Source organism: Rhineura floridana, chromosome 8, assembly GCF_030035675.1.
Source record: "Rhineura floridana isolate rRhiFlo1 chromosome 8, rRhiFlo1.hap2, whole genome shotgun sequence".
NCBI classification, from domain to species: Eukaryota; Metazoa; Chordata; class Lepidosauria; order Squamata; family Rhineuridae; genus Rhineura; species Rhineura floridana.
The window spans coordinates 34,541,721-34,562,633 of record NC_084487.1 but is presented as its reverse complement, the minus strand read 5'-3'; the positions used below and the strand labels follow the sequence as shown (position 1 = coordinate 34,562,633).

General features: G+C 43.1%; 1 protein-coding gene across 6 annotated transcripts in view; it reads right to left on the bottom strand.

Annotated features, from left to right (window-relative positions):
• The window catches only part of MYBPC1 (myosin binding protein C1), a 165,506-nt gene that overhangs the window by 11,615 nt on the left and 132,978 nt on the right, over positions 1 to 20,913 (bottom strand). For all 6 annotated transcript variants that reach the window (XM_061638845.1, XM_061638844.1, XM_061638847.1 and 3 more), the window contains 3 exons: positions 20,361 to 20,556; positions 13,909 to 14,048; positions 6,005 to 6,164 (listed from right to left, as the gene is read on the bottom strand). In XM_061638845.1, the coding sequence (XP_061494829.1) occupies positions 6,005 to 6,164; positions 13,909 to 14,048; positions 20,361 to 20,556 (496 nt within the window). The remainder of the gene's footprint in view (positions 1 to 6,004; positions 6,165 to 13,908; positions 14,049 to 20,360; positions 20,557 to 20,913) is intronic.

Here is a 20,913-nt window from a genome sequence, read left to right as displayed (position 1 = left end):
AAAGGACCTTCTCTCAGTCCCACCACTCTCACAGGCATGTCTGCTGGGAACATGGGAATAAGCCTTCTCAATGGCTGCCCCTAGGCTCTGGAATTCCCTTCCTAGGGAGGTTAGACTGAGTCCCAGTTCTGTGAAGAAGATGAGATATAAATGAACAATAATAACAATAACAACAACAATAATATATCTTAAGAACCCCATTAAGGACCTTTACTCCTCTTAACCACCTACGATTCTCTTTTATATAATCTCTGCTTCTCTCATTTTCCCACTACCCCATGTATTACTTCTTCCCATCCACGGAGGTGAGAGAAGAGCCATCTCTTGTAGTCTCTCACAGGCTCTGAGGTTCAGCCATACGTACATTAAGAAGAGCCCTACTGGATTAGACCAACAGCACATCTAGTCCAGCATCGTGTTTCAGAGTTGCCAACTAGATGCCTGTGGGAAGTCCACAAGCAGGCCAGGAGGCCAGGAATGTACTCTTTTTAGCCTAACAATATGCTGGTTCTGCATAAAGCAAGAGACAGACAGCCAGATTCTGCACTGAAGGAGCAAAAAGTACCTTGTCTAAAACCATCCTGACACTCCAAGTGGCTACATGAGATGAAAATCTCCCTTGTACACAATAATGTGTTGCTCTCAAAATAGGATGTTAAAGAGTTTACAGGCTCTGTGGACAAGATGGCTTTGGCATAACATGCAGTGACAAGAAACATTCTAGTTACTTTTCTGACCATCTTCTAATGGAGAATTTTTATATATCCATATATAAACAGATATTAGAAGGTATATGTTTAAGAACTATAAGAAAATCACAAGGAATAAAGCAACAGGCCCACAGGTCTATGAGACCCTTAAGATTCAGTGCTCACATTCTTTGGAGGGCAAGTAAAGTTCAGCCTGAACTCCTGAAATGAAGCAAACAGGCCTGTGTGGGATTAACTTTTAATTAATTATATTGTTTAGGGGCAAGTGGGCATGTAGCAAATGTATTACTAGTAATAGATGTGCTGGTTAGGCTTGTCAGGTCAATAACAAAGGTGGAATGTTATGCTTGGTAGTCCATGGGTCAAGTACATTAGTCAAAGGGACAGGAGTATATTGGAAATATTAGTCAGAGGGGCAGGTATACATTAGTCAAGGAGATATGTGCTCATTTCAATAATATTATTTGATTGGCTAGAAAATAATGTATACAGTGTAACCTCCATGTAATGCTTATGTGTAGCCCCTTGATTGGGAAATGCTAATTTCTTTGTCCTGGAACTGTATAAAAAATCCATGCAGACTATGCCAAATTGCAGTCATCGCCACTTGCTCTGGTGAGGCTGAATGTGAGTATGCTAGTTTCCAATAAAGGCCCATCTTTTTGCTGTGAGCCTGGGCCTTCAATTTCCTCAAGGATCCCTGATCCATAGGACCCCCAAATTCCCCGTCATTTCTGGTTTCAGAGTGGGATGTGACCAGGACACCAGGTGAAAGCCTTAATTTTTAAGGCTTAATTTTCCTTGCAGGAAATGTCAAGACTGAGCCACAGTCCCTAAATCTAGGTGGGTTAATGTATATCTGTATCTGCTGAATTGAAAGTGATTGTTGTGAACCAGTTACAGAACTAACCAGTTTAGATCTAGCTCAGAGAACACAACTTGCCAGCATACTTACAATGAACTGTATGAGAAAATCCACACAGTTTAACATGTGCACATCAGTGATACACTTTTACTGGGTATTTTTATAACCTCAAAACACAGTTAAAAATATTTTTTTGCCATGTGGCAAAAATGTTGACACATCTGCCACAATTTTGACAAATATGAAAAAACTGTTGGACACCCCTGCACTAGATGGAGACCCAGTGCCTGCGGGAGGAAGGGGACCACCACCACCCAGGGAAGGAGAGCCGTTTGCTGCTGCTGCCTGCCTGCCTGCCGGCTTGCTTGCTTTCTGGGCTGCTCGGCTACCACTACCGCCCTCTCCCTGTTGGACTTCTGCTCTGACCTTGCAGGACCAGGCCTCCAAGTACTCAGCCAGCTGTTGCTGATATCGTCCACCTGTCCCTTCCCTGGAGGGGATACATAAGCCGGCTGGCTGAGGTGGCTTGGGAGACCCAGTGCCTGCAGGAGGAAGGGGATCACCACCGCCCAGGGAAGAAGGAGAGCCGTTTGCTGCTTCTTCTGCCTGCCTGCCTGCCTACTGCCACTGCCCCTGCCCTCTCCCTGTTGGACTTCTGCTCTGCAGGGGTCACACTTTGCAGGACCAGGCCCCCAGGTACTCAGCCAGCTATTGCTGATATCGTCCACCTGTCCCTTCCCTGGAGGGGATACATAAGCCGGCTGGCTGAGGTGGCTCCTGCTTTATAGATTGCCTGCCTGCCTGGGAGAGAGGACCCAGAGCCAAGTGGGGAGACTTGAGGGGGCCCCAATCAGTGTAGTGACGGGTAGAGGGAGATATGGCGTTGTGAGGACTTGCCAGGTAAGGGGAATGCGACCCAGGCAGTTAACGACTGTGCCTTGTTCCGGTCCTCCCCATACCCGCAGGTTTATTGGTTGCCCTATCAGCTGGCTCTCAGACCTCCAGATGCTGCTCCTAAATGCCAGATTGGTGCACAATAAGGTATCCCTCATTCACGATTTAATTGTGGATGAGACAGCCAATCTGGCATGTATAACTGAGACCTGGGTGGGTAAGCAAGGAGGAGTCAGTCTCTCCCAGCTATGCCTGCCAGGGTACTGGGTTCAGCATCAGGGTAGACCTGAGGGTTGGGGAGGGGGGGTTGCTGTGGTCTATAGGAGCTCCATCTCCCTCTGCAAGCACCCTGCCCATGTGACTACTGGTCTGGGGTATTTGCACCTTGTGTTGGGTCAGTGGGACAGACTGGGGATTCTGTTGGTGTACAGTCCACCCCACTACCCAACAGACTCCTTAGCTGAGCTGACAGAGGTGGTCTTGGGTGTACTATTAAGATCCCCCTGACTGTTGGTTCTGGGGGATGTCAACATCCATGCCAAGGCCACCTTATCTGAGGTAGCTCAGGATTTCATGGTCTCCATGACAACCATGGGACTGTCCCAATATGCCATTGGCCCAACAGATGTAACAGGGCATACTCTAGACTTGGTTTTTACAACTGGACATGGAGATGGTGATCTGAATGTGGGGGCCTTATATCAGTCCCTCTGTCATGGACAGATCACTGCTTGCTGAAGTTTAGACATACAGCGGCTTTTCCCCTTTGTAAGGGTGGGGGATCTATTAAGTTGGTCCGTCCCCAGAGACTAATGGATCCGGATGGTTTCCAAAGGGCTCTGGGGAGTTTTCTGGCTGACAGGGCTGGTGCTCCTGTCAAAACCCTGGTTGAACTGTGGAATACAGAAATTACCCAGGTGGTTGACATAATTGCTCCTGACTGCCCTCTCCTGTGTAGAGCTCGTATGGCTCTGGTATACCCCAGAGCTGAGAGTGATGAAACAATATAGGAGACGGCTTGAGTGCAGATGGAGACCAACTCCTGGTAGATGCAATTACACACTGGTAACTGCCTATGGTAAGCTGTATTTAGGGGCAGTGAGGGCAGCAAAAACCCAATATTTTGCTGCCACTATCAAATCATCAATCTGCCGCCCAGCAGACCACTTCAGAATTGTCCGGGGGCTATTACACGCTCGCCCCAAGGACATGGTAGATCCATCTGAGGCCCACTGTAATGAATTTGCTAGGCACTTCCAGGATAAAATCTTTAGCAGCCGCCAGGACTTAGACTCCAGTGTTATAGCAGGTGAATCAAGTGGGGTATCCAGAGCACAGCCTTGTCCCAATTTCTTGGATGAGTTTCAGTTGATACAGCTTGAGGACGTTGACAAGGTGCTTGGACAGGTTCGTGCAACCACTTCTGTGCTGGATCCTTGCCCTTCTTGGGGCCAGGGAAGTGATTAATGCCTCTCTGCGAGAGGGGGTGGTCCCTGGCTGCCTGAAAGAGGCGGTAGTGAGACCACTCCTGAAGAGACCCTCCCTGGACCCAGGAAATCTTAATAATTATAGGCGGTTGGCACATGTTCCGTTCCTGGGCAAGGTCCTTGAACAAGTGGTGGCAGACCAGCTCCAGACACTCTTGGATGAGACTGATTATCTGGATCCATTCCAGTCAGGTTTCAGGCCTGGTTTTGACACGGAAACAGCCTTGGTCGCCCTGTATGATGACCTCTGTCGGGAGAGAGACAGAGGGAATGTGACTCTGTTGATTCTCCTTGATCTCTCAGCGGCTTTCGATACCATCGACCATGGTATCCTTCTGGGATGACTGGCTGAGTTGGGAGTGGGAAGTACTGCATGGCAGTGGTTCTGCTCCTACTTGGCAGGTCGGCTCCAGAAGGTGGTGCCTGGGGAGCATTGCTCGGCACCCTGGACACTCCAGTATGGGGTTCTGCAGGGGTCAGTTCTGCCCCCATGCTGTTCAACATCTACATGAAACCATTGGGTGCCGTCATCTGGAGCTTTGGAGTGCCTTGCCATCAGTATGCTGATGACACGCAGCTCTATTTCTCCTTTTCATCTTCTTTAGGTGAGGTTGTCAATGTGCTGAACCAGTGTCTGGCTGTGACAATGGACTGGATGAGGGCTAATAAACTGAGGCTCAATCCAGACAAGACTGAGATGCTGCTAGTGGGTGGTTCTTCTGAGCAGATGGTGGATGTCCAACCTGTCCTGGATGGGGTTGCACTCCCCCTGAAGGAGCAGGTTCGTAGCTTGGGGGTTCTCCTAGAACCATCTCTGTCACTTGAGGCTCAGGTAGCCTCGGTGGCAGGAAGTACCTTCTACTAACTTTGGTTGGTGGCCCAGCTACGCCCCTATCTGGACAGGGATAACCTAGCTTCAGTTGTCCATGCTCTGGTAACCTCCAAGTTAGATTACTGCAATGCACTCTACATGGGGCTGCCTTTGAAGACGGTTCAGAAACTGCAGCTTGTGCAAAATGCAGTGGCCAGATTGGTAACAGGGACCAGATGGTTCGAACATATAAAACCGATTCTGGCCCGCTTGCATTGGCTGCCTGTATGTTTCCAAGCTCAATTCAAAGTGCTGGTTTTAACCTATAAAGCCTTACACGGCTTGGGACCACAATACCTGATGGAATGCTGACACGAACCCACTACGCTCAACATCCAAGGCCCTCCTCCGGGTGCCTCCTCCGAGGGAAGCTGGGTGTCTGGCAGAGGGCCTTCTCTGTGGTGGCCCCCAAATTATGGAATGATCTCCCTGACGAGGTGCACCTGGCGCCAACACTTATCTTTTTGGCACCAGGTCAAGACTTTCCTCTTCTCCCAGGCATTTTAGCATGTGTTTTTAAATTTGTATATTTGTATATTTGTTTTTAATGTTTTTAATTGTTGTAAACCGCCCAGAGAGCTTCAGCTATGGGGCAGTATACAGATGTAATAAATAATAATAATAGATGCTTCAAAAGCAGCCAGACTGTTTTCTCTCGCTTCAGTTTAAAACACATTTAAAATGCATTTGCCCATGGCTGGACACATCTTCCTTCCCCGCTGCTGATCTCAGACCTTTTAGGACCGCTCACAGCAAAGCATTAAGCTAATCACTGTCTCTGCCCAACCTACAGCAAAGTGTTTTCATCGGACATACCACAGAGTGGCAATCAGTTGATCTACCAAACAGGTTTGATTTCTGTGTGGAGCTCATTTCATGGAGAAATGCACTGGAGCTGCATTTCCCCAGGTTTTAGAGTAAAAAGTGGTGGGATTTGACTAGCGTCATGTGTCTCCAACTTCAGAAAACAGAGCTGGAGATGCACTGAAGCCAGCAGTATTGCAAGTGCATCTCTGTCCTTAGTTTGTCCCTCTGGTGTCTCTGAGACTTTCTATGTGAGTCAGCAAACCACTGCCAAACAGCTCCATCTGCAATTAGATAATAAAGACTGCTTGTCCAACTACCTGAATCTTGGTTTCTACAATACTACACATAATTTAGAGTTAAATTAGCTAACCATCTTTGGCAATCACAGCACTCTCTTTTGTCCTTGTTGCATCCTTGCTGAGGCCGCACATATTTTCAGAAAAGATCCGGAAGAAATATTCATTCCCAATGACAAGTTCAGTAATGGTAGCACTGGTCCGGTGGTAGTGTTCAATGACGGTGAACCATTCCTGCAAGATGCAAGCCCAGGTTAAATTACTATGAACAACCCTGTGATTATTAATTCAGAAGCAAGGCCCACAGAGTTCAATGGGACTTATTCCCAGGACTAGGAAAGCATTCATAGGATTTGCAGCCTTACAAGTGCAATCCATTACATAGCAGTTGACATTTTTTGAACAGGCCCCACGGGAAGACACTCAAGAGATCAAATATTAAGGAGAGTTAGGCAATTTATCAGAAAGTCCAAGCTGAAAATAAGGGCTTATCCACATGGGGGCCTAACTTCGTACTAAAGAAGCTGCTTTTACTATCGCAATAGCTTTTCAAAGTCCACACTTCTTGCCCAATGGTAGTTCAATCCACTGTTTTCCTTTGATACAAGTAGGCATTCCTCTGGAAAGGTTCAGTATTGCTGTTTCCTTGTGGCCCCACCCCCAATTTTACATGTTTACTCCCTCCAGAGTATCCATATTGCTAATAGAGAAGGGGAGGGTTTTTTTGGTCAGTTTTATTGTTTCTTGTCAATTGCAAGCCTCTCCCAAATTTAGCAGGGAGAGCCTTGGGGTGCAATTGACATGAAACTATATGAAACTGATTAGAGGGGGGAGTGAGTGAAAGACAAAGTAGGCAGCGGCTGTGGCAGCTTTTGTGGGCAGCAGAGAGAAGGGGAGCAGGTGATGGGACATAAGAGAGCTCGTCCACTACAAAAACATTGAAGTAAAGCGCCTACATGGAGGGATGGTTTTTCCTTTCCCTTTCACATTACTGTATAATTGGATTGGGTTGATATGGATTTAAAGGGGGAAACTGCATTATAGCTTCTGCTTGCCTGCAACGTCATCTGAACCATGCAAATTACAAAAGGATGCAAGTAGCACCAGACACACACTAAATCACCATGTGGGTGAGCCCTAAGTAAAACAGAAATAAAGAAGACGCTTATTTATTGAGGGTTGTATCTAACAAAGTTGACCTGTTTGCGCAAGGACTTCTGCTTATGTTATGGAACTTCCCTCTTCTTGCATGCCCTTCTGCCCCCCCATCTGCTCCAGAAGATGGGGGGAACCCCAAGAACAGATTTGGAGGGTGCACAGAGGGAGAAGGAGAAGGGAAGTTCTGTTGCACAAGCAAAAGTCTTTGGGCAAACAGGAAGACTTTGTTGGATACAACAGTAAATGTTCTTGCTGCCCTTCAATATCAGCTTACATCAATAAAACAATTTTAATCTTATTTTTTCTATCAATAAAATTAGCAAAATCCATCAGTTAAAAGTTAAACATCTGGAAGAATAAAATAGTCTTCTACCGACATGCGCACACACACACACACAAAGATAGCAAAGTAGGTGCCAGGTAAGCCTTCCTACACAGAGAGTTCCATAAATTAGGGGTTGCCAACGGGCTTCAGTCTGCTGAGTGTATCAAGCATGTTTTAATTGTGTGTTCTTAATGGGCCTGTTTTATCGCATATTTTAATTATGATTGTTTGTTTTTTAATGTTTTAATGGGATTGTTTTATTGTATATTGTAATTATGGATGATTATTTTTTAATGTTTGTGTAACTATTTTTATACTTTGTAAACCACTTAGAAACTAATTTTGACATTAAGGCAGTGCTTGGAATGAACTAATTCACTGAATGACAAATTAGAGTAGTTCTTATAATTTCTAGGTGAACTGAACATGAATTAAGTTCCTTTTGCAGTGGAACTTTGGGCAATTTTTAATTCAATGTTAATTATATATATAAGTGATGCTGCTATTTAAACTTAAAGATCATAATTGTTGGGGAAAATAAATAAAACGACTGTTTACACTGTCTGTGTTGATGTTTTCTTACTCTTGTTAACTATATTTTATACTTTAGCAGAGCAGCTTCAAAAACTCTGAAGGCTGAAAAACTGCTGAGGAAGACATGAATGAATTGTGAACAGAGTTGGGAATTGAAATGGAATGGAATTAGTCCCTTTTCGGAGGGGGAAAACTTGAACTGGAACTAATTCTTTTTCAAAATGAATTTTCCAAGCACTGCATTAATGGGGCATATAAATAAATAAAGTATGTAGTGTCTTTTCCTGACCACAACTAACCTGTGCAAACATTAGAGCTTTCATGCTGTTAAGGTACTTTTAGGCAACCATAAGCCCCAGCACCTCTTATTACATCATTGTAAATTAAATTCTAAATCATAAGAAAACAACTCTGCACAATGGCCAGGATTCAAAGAACTACAGAGCTATTTCTGGGACTTCAGACCTACATTTCTGGGTCACCCTCTCCCCCCTCCCACAACAGATATCAAACTGCTTTTGAGTATGAGGGGGCTTTCAAAAGTATTTGTGATATGGCTTGCATGGTCACAAATGTTTGTGTGTTCTTCTGAAAAAGAAAATCCCAGCAGGCATGCCCAAGGTCTTAGATAAATTGAAAGTAGTTCTTTGTATTAACAGCCCTGGCCTAGTGCAGCAACAAAGTGAATCAATCATCAAGCAGCAGCTGATGATATCATAAAATAACAACAGTGTGGTAGTTCATAGGTTTTGGAAGTGCTCAATTATAAATATGTATTGGTAATCTGTGTGTTTAATGAATAACTACTATTTTGACGGTTTGCCCAGAAGCATCAAATGCAAGGTAAGTAATCATTTAATTAATTAATTAATGACTTGGCAGTCAAATCTGACTAGAAAGTGAATTCCAGTAACTTGGCATGTTCGCTCTAGTAGCCCAGAGGATTGTACTAGGAAATGCAATATGACGACATTTGAGCTTTGTGAACTTGGGGGTGGGGAGGAGACCAAAGGCCACCTTGTCTGTTGATTGCTAAAGTACACCACAGATAAGAAAGCTAGTGCCTGGAGGAAAAAAATACAAAACTCTTCCCATTCATCTAATTCCAAGAGGCCATTGCGCCCAAATTACCTGGTTTGTTTATTATTTACATTTATAGACTGCCTTTTATCCCATAGGATCCCAGACCAGTGAACATGCCTGTTAAAATCAGAAAATGATCAATGTAAAGAAATTAATTAAACTGTTGCATTAAACCAGGTGTGGGGAATCTTTGGCCCTCCAGATGTTGCTGACCTACAGCTTCCATCATCCCTGGCCATTGGCCATTGGTCATGCTTGCTGGAGTTGATGGGAATTGTAGTTCAGCAGCATCTAGAGGGCCCAGGGTTCCCCACATCTGCATTAAACCGATAAAGTTCAGCAGCAAGCCTCAGAATAGCAATGCTCGCTCATAGACCTCCCCCAAATGCCTGTGTGAAAAGATGTTCTAGCAGGCTTAGAATAGCAAGACAGCTCTCCACCTTAGAATAGAAATGATGTTCACAGAAGATTAAACCCATTCAAGAATCCTTGATTGAGTGCAGTGTATTAAGTCCAAAGCACACTTTGAAAGACCCTTGGTCAGTTTGGCAGAGAAGTAGCACCAGTGCAAAGGGTATAAAGTTCACAATAGTCAAGGCAATAGTCACCAGGACAGGAGAGCAAAGGGAAAGCAGCTGATAGGAAGCCTGTTGACAGGGAAATGTCCCCAGTCCTATTAACTGAACCCGGGAGACAGGGGGAGCTGCATATATGCTTGCATTGCACAAGGTCAGACCCTGCAATGTGTGAAGTAATATAAAGAAGAGGGCGCATCTGAGCATTTGCTGACTCCTGCTACTCACTGCTAAGTAAATGCATCTAGCTCACACCCATTTGGAATGATTCTAGCTTTGGTTGGCTTCCAGGCCAACAGTAACCCTTGAAAGCCCTAGTGTTTTGAGAAATGAAGTGCTTCTTGCCTAGGGCAAGCTGCCTGTTTCTGATCTGAACCAAGGCTCCCTTGCCCAAATAGGCACAAGTCAGGAAGGGATTAGGCAGGTAAATCATGCTAGGTTTGGGTCTGGTTTTTGTTTGTTTTACTTATTTATTCTAAAATGTATTAACTGCCTTACTGCCAAAAGTCACTTGAAGCAATATAAAGTAAAAAAATCTAAACGTTATCAATAAAGCCATGAATACACAATTTAAATACAGAAGGCAGTAAAACGCTTTTTTTTAAATCAGAAACTCAAAGTGATTAATAAACCAGAGAAGGAACCTTTGTTGTTATGTGCCTTCAAGTTGATTACGACTTATGGTGACCCTATGAATCAGTGACCTCCAATAGCATCTGTCATGAACCACCCTGTTCAGATCTTGTAAGTTCAGGTCTGTGGCTTCCTTTATGGAATCAAGCCATCTCTTGTTTGGCCTTCCTCTTTTTCTACTCCCTTCTGTTTTCCCCAGCGTTATTGTCTTTTCTAGTGAATCATGTCTTCTCATTATGTTTCTGAAGTATGATAACCTCAGTTTCATCTAGTGGGTCTCTAAGGAAAGGAAGCTCAATGGCATAGCACCATGACTGAAGCCCTCTTCCGTACAGCTATTATTGTTAGATTTCATCCTGCCCTTCTTCCCAAACGACCCCAGCATGACAATCGCTGGACATAACCCCACCTAATGATTCCCAACAAGACCACGAATGCATGAAGATTAAGGCTACCAGTGACTACTAACCATGTTGGCTAGGTTCTACCTTCAGTGTTGGAGGCAGTACGCTCATATACCACTTATTGGGAATAACAAGTGGGGGGAGTAGTTTTATACTCGGATCCAGCTTGCAGGCTTTCCATAGGCATCTGGTTGGCCACTGTGAGAACAGGATGTTGGACTAGATAGGCCTCTGGCCTGACCCAGCAGGGTTCTTCTGTGAGCAAATTTCTCCTAACATGTATGTGTTTGTCAGCCATTTTGCCTAATGTACGCATTTTGCAAAGCAATTTTCCCTAATATAAAATGGTGTTGTTGTTTATTTTCATCAATATATGCCCTGGGCTCCTACTGGGAGGAAGGGCGGGATATATATACTGTATATAAATAACAATTTGAAGGATGGTTGTGTTTCAGTTTTCATATTGTTTCAGAAAGTGTGAATTAGATAGGTTCACCTTAATCTAATTTCTGGTCCATCCGTCCCCAAACCTCTACCCTCCCCCTCAGTCCCCCCTTGGTCACAAGGTGATAAGGGTAGTCACCTTTGGTGCCATAAAAAGTACATAGAACTGAAGGAGGAAATTGGAAGAGTGACATTCTTTCTAATTCCCCTTCCACCCCCCTGTGATTTTCAAGACTCCCATTAACTCTCTTATCCAGATCTCTTGGAAAAGTGAAGTCTGTGTGCATCCACTTACTGTTTTTCTGTCTCTCCGGAAAGGAGAGAAGGAGGAAGGAGAAAAGAGGCCAGAGGGGGTGATGCCCATGGCACTTGCTCAAAAATCGAAATGTGCCCACAGGCCTAAAAAGGTTGGCAACCCCTGCCTTAATGTATGTGAAGGCTCACTCTTTTGCCATATATATTTGTATCTCATGTCTTAGTTACATATGAATTCAATTAGCTACTTTTATTTCAGAGTTTGGGACAAACTGAAAAGGGTTGTCTGTATTCCATGCCCCGAAGCAGTTACTTTAAACAAAAACATCACTATGGAATGGTAATTATATAAATATGTAGTCCATCCTGCTGCTTCCATACTGAAGCTTTAAAGGTTTAAAGAAAAGAGGATATGTGTCTTTAACTGTAAAATAACTAGGACATTGTGAACATTTTCCTCTTTCAACAAGCCTTCTACGTGGAGATTTTTATTCCAGCCAGTATAAGAACATAAGAACATAAGAAGAGCCTGCTGGATCAGGCCAGTGGCCCATCTAGTCCAGCATCCTGTTCTCACAGTGGCCAACCAGGTGCCTGGGAGAAGCCCGCAAGCAGGACCCGAGTGCAAGAACACTCTCCCCTCCTGAGGCTTCTAGCAACTGGTTTTCAGAAGCATGCTGCCTCTGACTAGGGTGGCAGAGCACAGCCATCACAGCTAGTAGCTATTGATAGCCCTGTCCTTCATGAATTTGTCTAATCTTCTTTTAAAGCCATCCAAGCTGGTGGCCATTACTGCATCTTGTGGGAGCAAATTCCATAGTTTAACTATGCGCTGAGTAAAGAAGTACTTCCTTTTGTCTGTCCTGAATCTTCCAACATTCAGCTTCTTTGAATGTCCACGAGTTCTAGTATTATGAGAGAGGGAGAAGAACTTTTCTCTAACCACTTTCTCAATGCCATGCATAATTTTATACACTTCTATCATGTCTCCTCTGACCCGCCTTTTCTCTAAACTAAAAAGCCCCAAATGCTGCAACCTTTCCTCGTAAGGGAGTCGCTCCATCCCCTTGACCTCTGGTTGCCCTCTTCTGAACCTTTTCCAACTCTATAATATCCTTTTTGAGATGAGGCGACCAGAACTGTACACAGTATTCCAAATGCGGCCGCACCATAGATTTATACAACGGCATTATGATATCGGCTGTTTTATTTTCAATACCTTTCCTAATTATCGCTAGCATGGAATTTGCCTTTTTCACAGCTGCCGCACACTGGGTCGACATTTTCATCGTGCTGTCCACTACCACCCCGAGGTCTCTCTTCTGGTCGGTCACTGCCAGTTCAGACCCCATGAGCGTATATGTGAAATTCAGATTTTTTGCTCCAATATGCATAATTTTACACTTGTTTATATTGAATTGCATTTGCCATTTTTCTGCCCATTCACTCAGTTTGGAGAGGTCTTTTTGGAGCTCTTCGCAATCCCTTTTTGTTTTAACAACCCTGAACAATTTAGTGTCATCAGCAAACTTGGCCACTTCACTGCTCACTCCTAATTCTAGGTCATTAATGAACAAGTTGAAAAGTACAGGTCCCAATACCGATCCTTGAGGGACTCCACTTTCTACAGCCCTCCATTGGGAGAACTGTCCGTTTATTCCTACTCTCTGCTTTCTGCTTCTTAACCAATTCCTTATCCACAAGAGGACCTCTCCTCTTATTCCATGACTGCTAAGCTTCCTCAGAAGCCTTTGGTGAGGTACCTTGTCAAACGCTTTTTGAAAGTCTAAGTACACTATGTCCACTGGATCACCTCTATCTATATGCTTGTTGACACTCTCAAAGAATTCTAATAGGTTACTGAGACAGGACTTTCCCTTGCAGAAGCCATGCTGGTTCTGCTTCAGCAAGGCTTGTTCTTCTATGTGCTTAGTTAATCTAGCTTTAATCATACTTTCTACCAGTATCTGAATTTATTTGAAATTGCTGTATATATGTAATGTTTTTATTTATATATATATGTAATTGTTTTTACATATGCAATTGTTTTGCATATGGTTTTTACTGCATTGTGAAATCACTTCAAGATTTCACATGAAGTGATATATAAATGAAATGCATAGCAGCAGCAACAGTGGTGCCATCAGGACAGGACTTTGGGGCAAAGGTCCAAGGCCCTGCATGAGGGTTCCCTGATGCAGCAGGGTTGGTTTCTCACAAAGTAAGTGAAGTAATATACTGTACATGACCATCTACAGGTATCCCACACTGTCATAACATCATTAAGTCCAGAGTCTAAAATTATCTAACTACTCCACTGATTTTGAAGTTAATAACCAGCAGAGAAAAATATCCAATGGTCTTATGAAGAAATGGTTTTTCCTAGCCACAAATATCATAGAGGCTGGTCAAGTTCATTGCAAGGTCATTAGTAACGTTAATTGAAAGGACAGGTGACCTTGTATCACAAAAGCACACACATTCACAAATAATAGCAACCATTTGAGAGATAGCCTTGCAGATGCAACTCTCATCCTAAGATTTGTCATGTCAGAAAGTCTACTTACCATGCTCTTTTTGTCAGCTTTTTGGATTGTGTACCCAGTAATGTTTGCATTGCCATCATCCTTTGGTGGCGTCCATTCCAAAGCAGCATTCTCTCCCCAGACATCAACAATTTTTACAGCTAGGGGTGGGCCTGGACGATCTGTGGCAATAAAGTACTATCATCAATATTTCTAATTTTACCACTTTATGTGTTTGCTCCATTTGCATAATTTATTCTGCTCTGTCCTTGGCAAATAGTTTTTATTTTCTTTTGAGGCTGCACCAACATTGTAGCTTCCTGAAGGCCAAAAGGCCTTTAGGATGTTGTCTCCAGTCCTGGCACCATCATGTTTACTCTCAGTTTCTGTGCTACAGGCTTTTCTGATGACAGTGGACTGGTTCACACATAATGCTAAGCTGTGGTTTGTTTAACAAACCATGAGTTAACTATGAGTTGTCCCATAGACAATCAAACAAACCATGGTTTATTTCTCAAATGTTTGTTTTGTTTTCCAGCTGCGCTTGCCTCATGCCTTTGTAGTTTGGTAAGCATCTATGGTGAGGTGGTAAAACAAACCATGGATAAAGAAAGGTGCTGGGTTCATGCATAATGCTAAGCCATAGTTATAATAAACCAAGTTTCATAAGCCAACAAATCATGATTTCAGATTGTATTTTGTTGGCAGTAAACACACCATAATTAATATGCTGGGCATGGTCCACCCATAATGCTAAGCCATGGTTTAGCATTATGTGAGAAGCAGGCCTGTGACAATTTCCAGCACTGTCATTTCCACTCATATTCGATTATATTGCTGCAAATTCCTTTGATAATCTTTGAACCGCACCCTATACCCTACACAGGGGTTGGGAACTTTTTCTAGTCCAAGGTCCACATTTCCTCCTGTGCAACCTTCTGGGGGCCACATACCCATGCTGGGTTTGCCAAGAGGCAAACAGTGGGTGCAGCAACACCTGCAACTCTTTCCTTTGTACAACAGGCTACCTTCCAGCCATCGAAAAATGAGAGGTTTCTCTATCCGTCATCCATGCAAGCAAGAGACAATATCACAGTTCAATAAAACACTCCAGCTGAAAAAACAAAATCATTCTGGAAATTCTCCAGCATTTTTGATTGAATTTATCCTAATAAACACATTTTATGCAGTTTTGACTAATGTACATGTTTTTGTAAGCAATGTCTCTCAGTATTATTTTCACTAATATATGCATTTATATGCACATTTTACCCTAATATATACATTTTTGTAAATATTGTTTGGAGAACTGCATCGCAATATTTGGATAAGTGTTAATTTTCGGTTCTCATGTTGTTTGGAAAGTGTAAACTGATAAATCTGAGTGTTTGTGTATGTGATAGGTATCCTGGAGGATATCATGGCAAGCGTGCTGGAACCAGGAACATTCTTATTAGAAGATGATAACATTTTGTTACAGGTCTTCTACCGCATCCAAACTTTTCAAATGTGAGAGTTAAAATAACTTTAGCAAAGCAGGAATGGCTGAGATTCTCCAAGTATTCTCTGAGGAAGATCAGATTTCAGAAATATCAACACATGTGCATCTCCTACCCATCCGATATCCTCCAAGGCACATTTGTTAGAATGTATCCTTCACTGTAAGAACAACAAAAATCTTCCAGGCTTGCATAGAAACTAGGCCAAGTGTAATCTCAGAGCAGGAAGATTAACTCTTTCAACCCACTAAGTAATGCTACCCAATTTGGTTTATAATGACTTTTTAAAATCTAGCACATATCCTAAAATTGATTTCCAGCTTTGTTAATATAAAAACTGCCATGTTTTTTTCTCTTTACTTCTGTCCCCAGAACAAGGAATTTGTGTGTTTCACTTAAGACTGCAGTCAGATCTAGGTAACTACTGGACTTTATATTTAGATAGAATCTAATCCAATTAAGTCTGCAATCTCCTCCTACAGTCTTTTTAAAGATTGTGGCTAAATGCAGACTTTTTGGCTACAACATCAAGCCAGCCTCTCTCTCTCTCTCTCTCTCTCTCTCTCTCATCCCTGCTTTGTTTAACAACATCCTGATGAAGAATGCTGGAGAACTCAAAAACTCGCTCACTGTTCTGTGATATTTTGGTTGACTGTAATAAAAGTATTAACCTACTGTGGATGTGGAACTTTAACTGACCAATGCAGCTTCATTTGCTTTTTATTGATAAATATAAAACTTCATCATTAGGCAAGATTAATCAGTACAGCATGCTTATTTGGAAGTGGAATGTATGTTCAGTTTGACTTCCAGCACTTTTTTACTCTTATTCATCCAAGCTGATGGTGTGACCCATGCTGCTGATCCGAGGTGGAGGGTTAAATCAATATTACAAAGAAATTAGACATATTCTGAAACTTCATAGTGTCCTGCAGTTTTAATGCATAGATTATCAACAAAGAATTCAACTTTCTTTTTAAAACTTATAATTGTTGGCATGAGGCCTAGTAGTTTTCCATCAAGTCTGAAAGTTTTGAAAGTAAAGAGGAGTTATGTCTTTGCCAGTCTGGGAACGGACAGTGAAGGCCGTTGTTATGGTAACCATCAAGATATAGACTGGGAAAGTTCTAACAGAGTCTGTGAGTTGTTGTTCTTCTGCATCAAGCCTCTGACCTGAGAGGCTGTCTTACTTTTGCTTTTGAAGAGAAATGTGCTGTAGAGCTAGAGGGGGGGGAAGGAAACTGCTGAAAAGCCTTAATGTCTTTGAATAAAGACTCTTAACATGCTCTAATGCTCTGAAGAAGTTTCTTGCTCAACTTAACTCCAATGTAATGTATGCTGTTTCACGCAACAACGCACACACGCCAACAGGGGTTATGGGCCCAGATCCACAGCGCATTACACGGGAGTAAGTTGCTGGTCTGAACGGCAGACGGAGTTCCAGAGAGGGCAGCTTGATTGATTGTACCAGATGGAGGTGAGCAACATGGCTGTAAAGCTGTCTGGGGGAGGCTTGCCGATGGAACGGCTTAATGAAAAGAATTATAGCAGCTGGAAGCCGAGAATGCAGGCTTTGCTGATAACAGAGGATTTATGGGACGTGATTAAAGAAAAAACCCCGGCGGTACCGACCACGGCCTGGAAGCGTCGAGACCAGAGGGCGCAGGCGTTTATAATCTTGGCTCTATCGGATTCTCAACTGATGTGTGTGAGAGATGAGCCGTCGGCTAAACAGATGTGGGACGCGTTGCAGGATTTGTCCCAGGAATGGCAGCGGAGGCAGGAGGCGCAGAGAGCCCAGCCGGTGGAAGCTGTCAGAAGCAAGGAGGAGAATTGTGCCGAACCGGAGCAGGCTGCCGAAAGCAGACAGGAAAACAAGCGGGAGCAGCAGCGGCTGAAGTCTTGTTTTGCCTGTGGGGCTCGTGGGTATCTCCGTAAAGATTGTGCAATCAAGCGAAACTCCAGGAACGGAGGCTTGAAGCAGGGAAGTGTGAACTTTGTTTGTAAACAGAAGTCTAAAGACTTGGAACGAATGAACTTTATTCTTGACAGCGGAGCAAGCCATATATTAATTAAAGACAGATGTTTGTTTTACGTTTCAGAAGAAGTGAAAGACTTTGTTTTACTTGCTGATGGATCGCGTAAGAATGTTGAAGCCCGTGGTCTGGTGAAATTTGACAAACTTGGACTAATGTCAGACTGTTTGTTTGTTCCGGAATTGGCTCATAATATTTTATCAGTTAGAAAACTGGTGAGTTGTAATTATTCAATTTTGTTTCACAAATACCAATGTTTTATAATGAGGGGAGATGAAGTGTGCATGCAAGGAAGCCTTAATGAGTCACAGTTTAAAATGTCCATGGGTGTGAAGTGTGCTGATGCCTTGAGTTCAATGGGGCGGAAAGGGAATGACGGTCAGGGCTGTAAACAGACAGCCGTAAAAGGCATGCCGTCGGTATTCACTGCCCAGATGGAGGAAGTTCACAGAGAATTAGAAGAGCCAGCATCATTTCAAGCAATCAGGCTGATGCCTGAGGCAGAGCAGCACAAATGGCAGCAGGCCATGCAGGAAGAATTACAAGCCATGCAAAAGAATGGCACATGGACATTAGTAAAGTTACCCATGGGTAAAAAGGCCATAGGTTGCAGATGGGTGTTTAAGAAGAAGAAAGCAAGTTCCGGGGAAGTACAGAGGTACAGGGCACGTTTGGTTGCCAAGGGATTCACCCAGCAGCATGGGACAGATTATGATGCTGTTTTCGCCCCGGTTGTGAAACATGAGTCCATTCGTGTGCTGCTGAAGCTGGCAGCGATGCAGAACATGAGTGTAAATCACTACGATATAGGGACGGCATTCCTACATGGTGATTTAAGAGAGGAGATATATATGGAACTGCCTCCGGGTTCTGTGTCAAAGGAAGGGTTCGTGTGTAAACTGCATAAATCAATATATGGACTGCGGCAAAGTGCACGCTGCTGGAATGAGAAATTGGACAGAGTGTTGCATGGAATGGGATTCCAAAGATGCAAGGCAGATCCATGTGTGTATATAAAGAGACAGGGGATGAAAACCACGTTCTGTGCAGTTTACGTTGATGACATCATGTATTTTTATCATGAGCAGCAAGAGGAACAAGAATTTAATGAGCAACTGGGCAGGCAGGTGGACACAAAGAATTTGGGGCCTGTCACACACTATTTAGGCACGGATATTGTGCGTGCAGAAGACGGAAGCATAACATTGAGTCAGGAAAGTAAAATAAATCAGATCATAGAAGAATGCAACATGACAGAATGTAATGTTGTGAAGACTCCAATGGTTGTGGCTTTCCAACAGAATGTGCAGGAGACGCCTTGTACAGATCCTGAGAAGTACAGGCGCATAATAGGGAAATTGCAATATTTGGTGAAGGTGTCTCGCCCAGACATATGTAATGCAGTCAGCATTTTAAGCCGGAAGGTAGAGCATCCTTCAGAGGCTGACTGGCACGGGATTAAAAGGATAGTGCGTTATCTGAAAGGCACGAAGACAAAGAGTCTGGTTTTGTCAGGAGCAAAGACAGGAGGTCTTGAATGTTTTGTGGATGCAGATCATGCAGGGGAGCTGAGCAGTCGTAAGTCAACCTCTGGCATAGTTGTGATGTGGCACGGGTCATGCATTGACTGGAGCAGCAAGAAACAAAATGTGGTTGCAACATCAAGTGCAGAAGCCGAGTATGTGGCCCTATCACAGGCCTGTAATGAGCTACAATGGTTCGCAATGCTCATGCAGGAGATAGGCATTGATATGCAATTTCCGATTACTGTATATGAAGACAATCAGACCTGCATTAAGATAGCCACATCAGAAGCTCATACCAAGAGAACAAAACATATTAGTGTCAGATACTTTCACGTAAGGGATTGTGTGCAGCAGGGGTTTGTTAACCTAAAATTTTGTAACACTAACAACATGGTGGCTGACATAATGACCAAGCCTTTGTGTGAGGAGAAATTTGGCAAACTGGTGACAAGGCTTGGAATGAACCAAAGTTTGAGTGAATAAAGTTTTGAAATGTACTGAGATGTAATGTTGAACTGTACTGAACTGAAAATGTATGATGCAATGTACTGAAATGTATTGCAAGAGGTATTGTAGAAATGTATTACTGTATGAAGATGTATTGTTGAGATTTCTTTGTAATTGACAGACATGATGAGAAAAAGGGGGGCTTGTTGGCATGAGGCCTAGTAGTTTTCCATCAAGTCTGAAAGTTTTGAAAGTAAAGAGGAGTTATGTCTTTGCCAGTCTGGGAACGGACAGTGAAGGCCGTTGTTATGGTAACCATCAAGATATAGACTGGGAAAGTTCTAACAGAGTCTGTGAGTTGTTGTTCTTCTGCATCAAGCCTCTGACCTGAGAGGCTGTCTTACTTTTGCTTTTGAAGAGAAATGTGCTGTAGAGCTAGAGGGGGGGGGAAGGAAACTGCTGAAAAGCCTTAATGTCTTTGAATAAAGACTCTTAACATGCTCTAATGCTCTGAAGAAGTTTCTTGCTCAACTTAACTCCAACGTAATGTATGCTGTTTCACGCAACAACGCACACACGCCAACAATAATCTGTCTATCTCAGTATGCTGTCTCTGATAGTAGGCAGTCCCAGATACATGGAAGAATGTACAACAGATCACAGAACAGTGGTTGCTAACTCCTATAACTTAGGAACATAGAAAGTTGCCTTATACTAAATCAAGCCATTGGTCCATCTAGCTCACCGTTGTCTACGCTGACTGGTATTGGCTCCCCAGAGTTACAGATGGGGGTTTCTCCTAACTCCATATGGAAATGCTGAGGATTGGACCTGGAATCTTTTGCATGCAAAGCAGATGCTTTACCACTGAGCTGCGGCCCTTCTTGCAGTCGTTTTAATAATACCTGAACTACTCTAAGAACTGTCAGGCTATAAGAGAATATAACAGGCTATACTCTTATTCACTCATGGATTTTTAGACATACCAACTATTTGAAGTTCTATTGAGGCTTTGTCCACCAAATTCTCTACTTTGACTTTCATGTCGTATTTCCCAGAGTGGATTCGCTCTGCCTTTCGGATGAAGATGATGGTGTCATTTTCACTGTTGCGGATGTTAATTTGGTTCTTGTCTACATGAGCTCCATTTTTCTTCCAAGAGACTTTAGGTCTTGGTCTTCCCTGTGTGTGTGGGAAAAACCCATGTTCAATTGTTATATGATTGCATTATTATTTTATTTTTAAGATGATCTTTAAATGTAAGGCTAAATGGCGGGAAGACAGCTCCAGGTTGAAGTCAGCAAGCTGCTTATTTAGCTTTAACTTCAGATTCTGACTGAAGATAAATTGCAACTCTCCAGTTATTTTCAGAACAAAAAGCATTCAAAACAATTCCTTGCTATTTAAACTGCAATAAGAAAAAGCACTTCTGATATTTTTGTTATTTAGTTGTAAGATTTTTTACCTGCCCTTCACCATAAGGTCCCAGAGTGGGTTACAACAATAGAATATATAATTATAAAAACAGATTAAACTGTA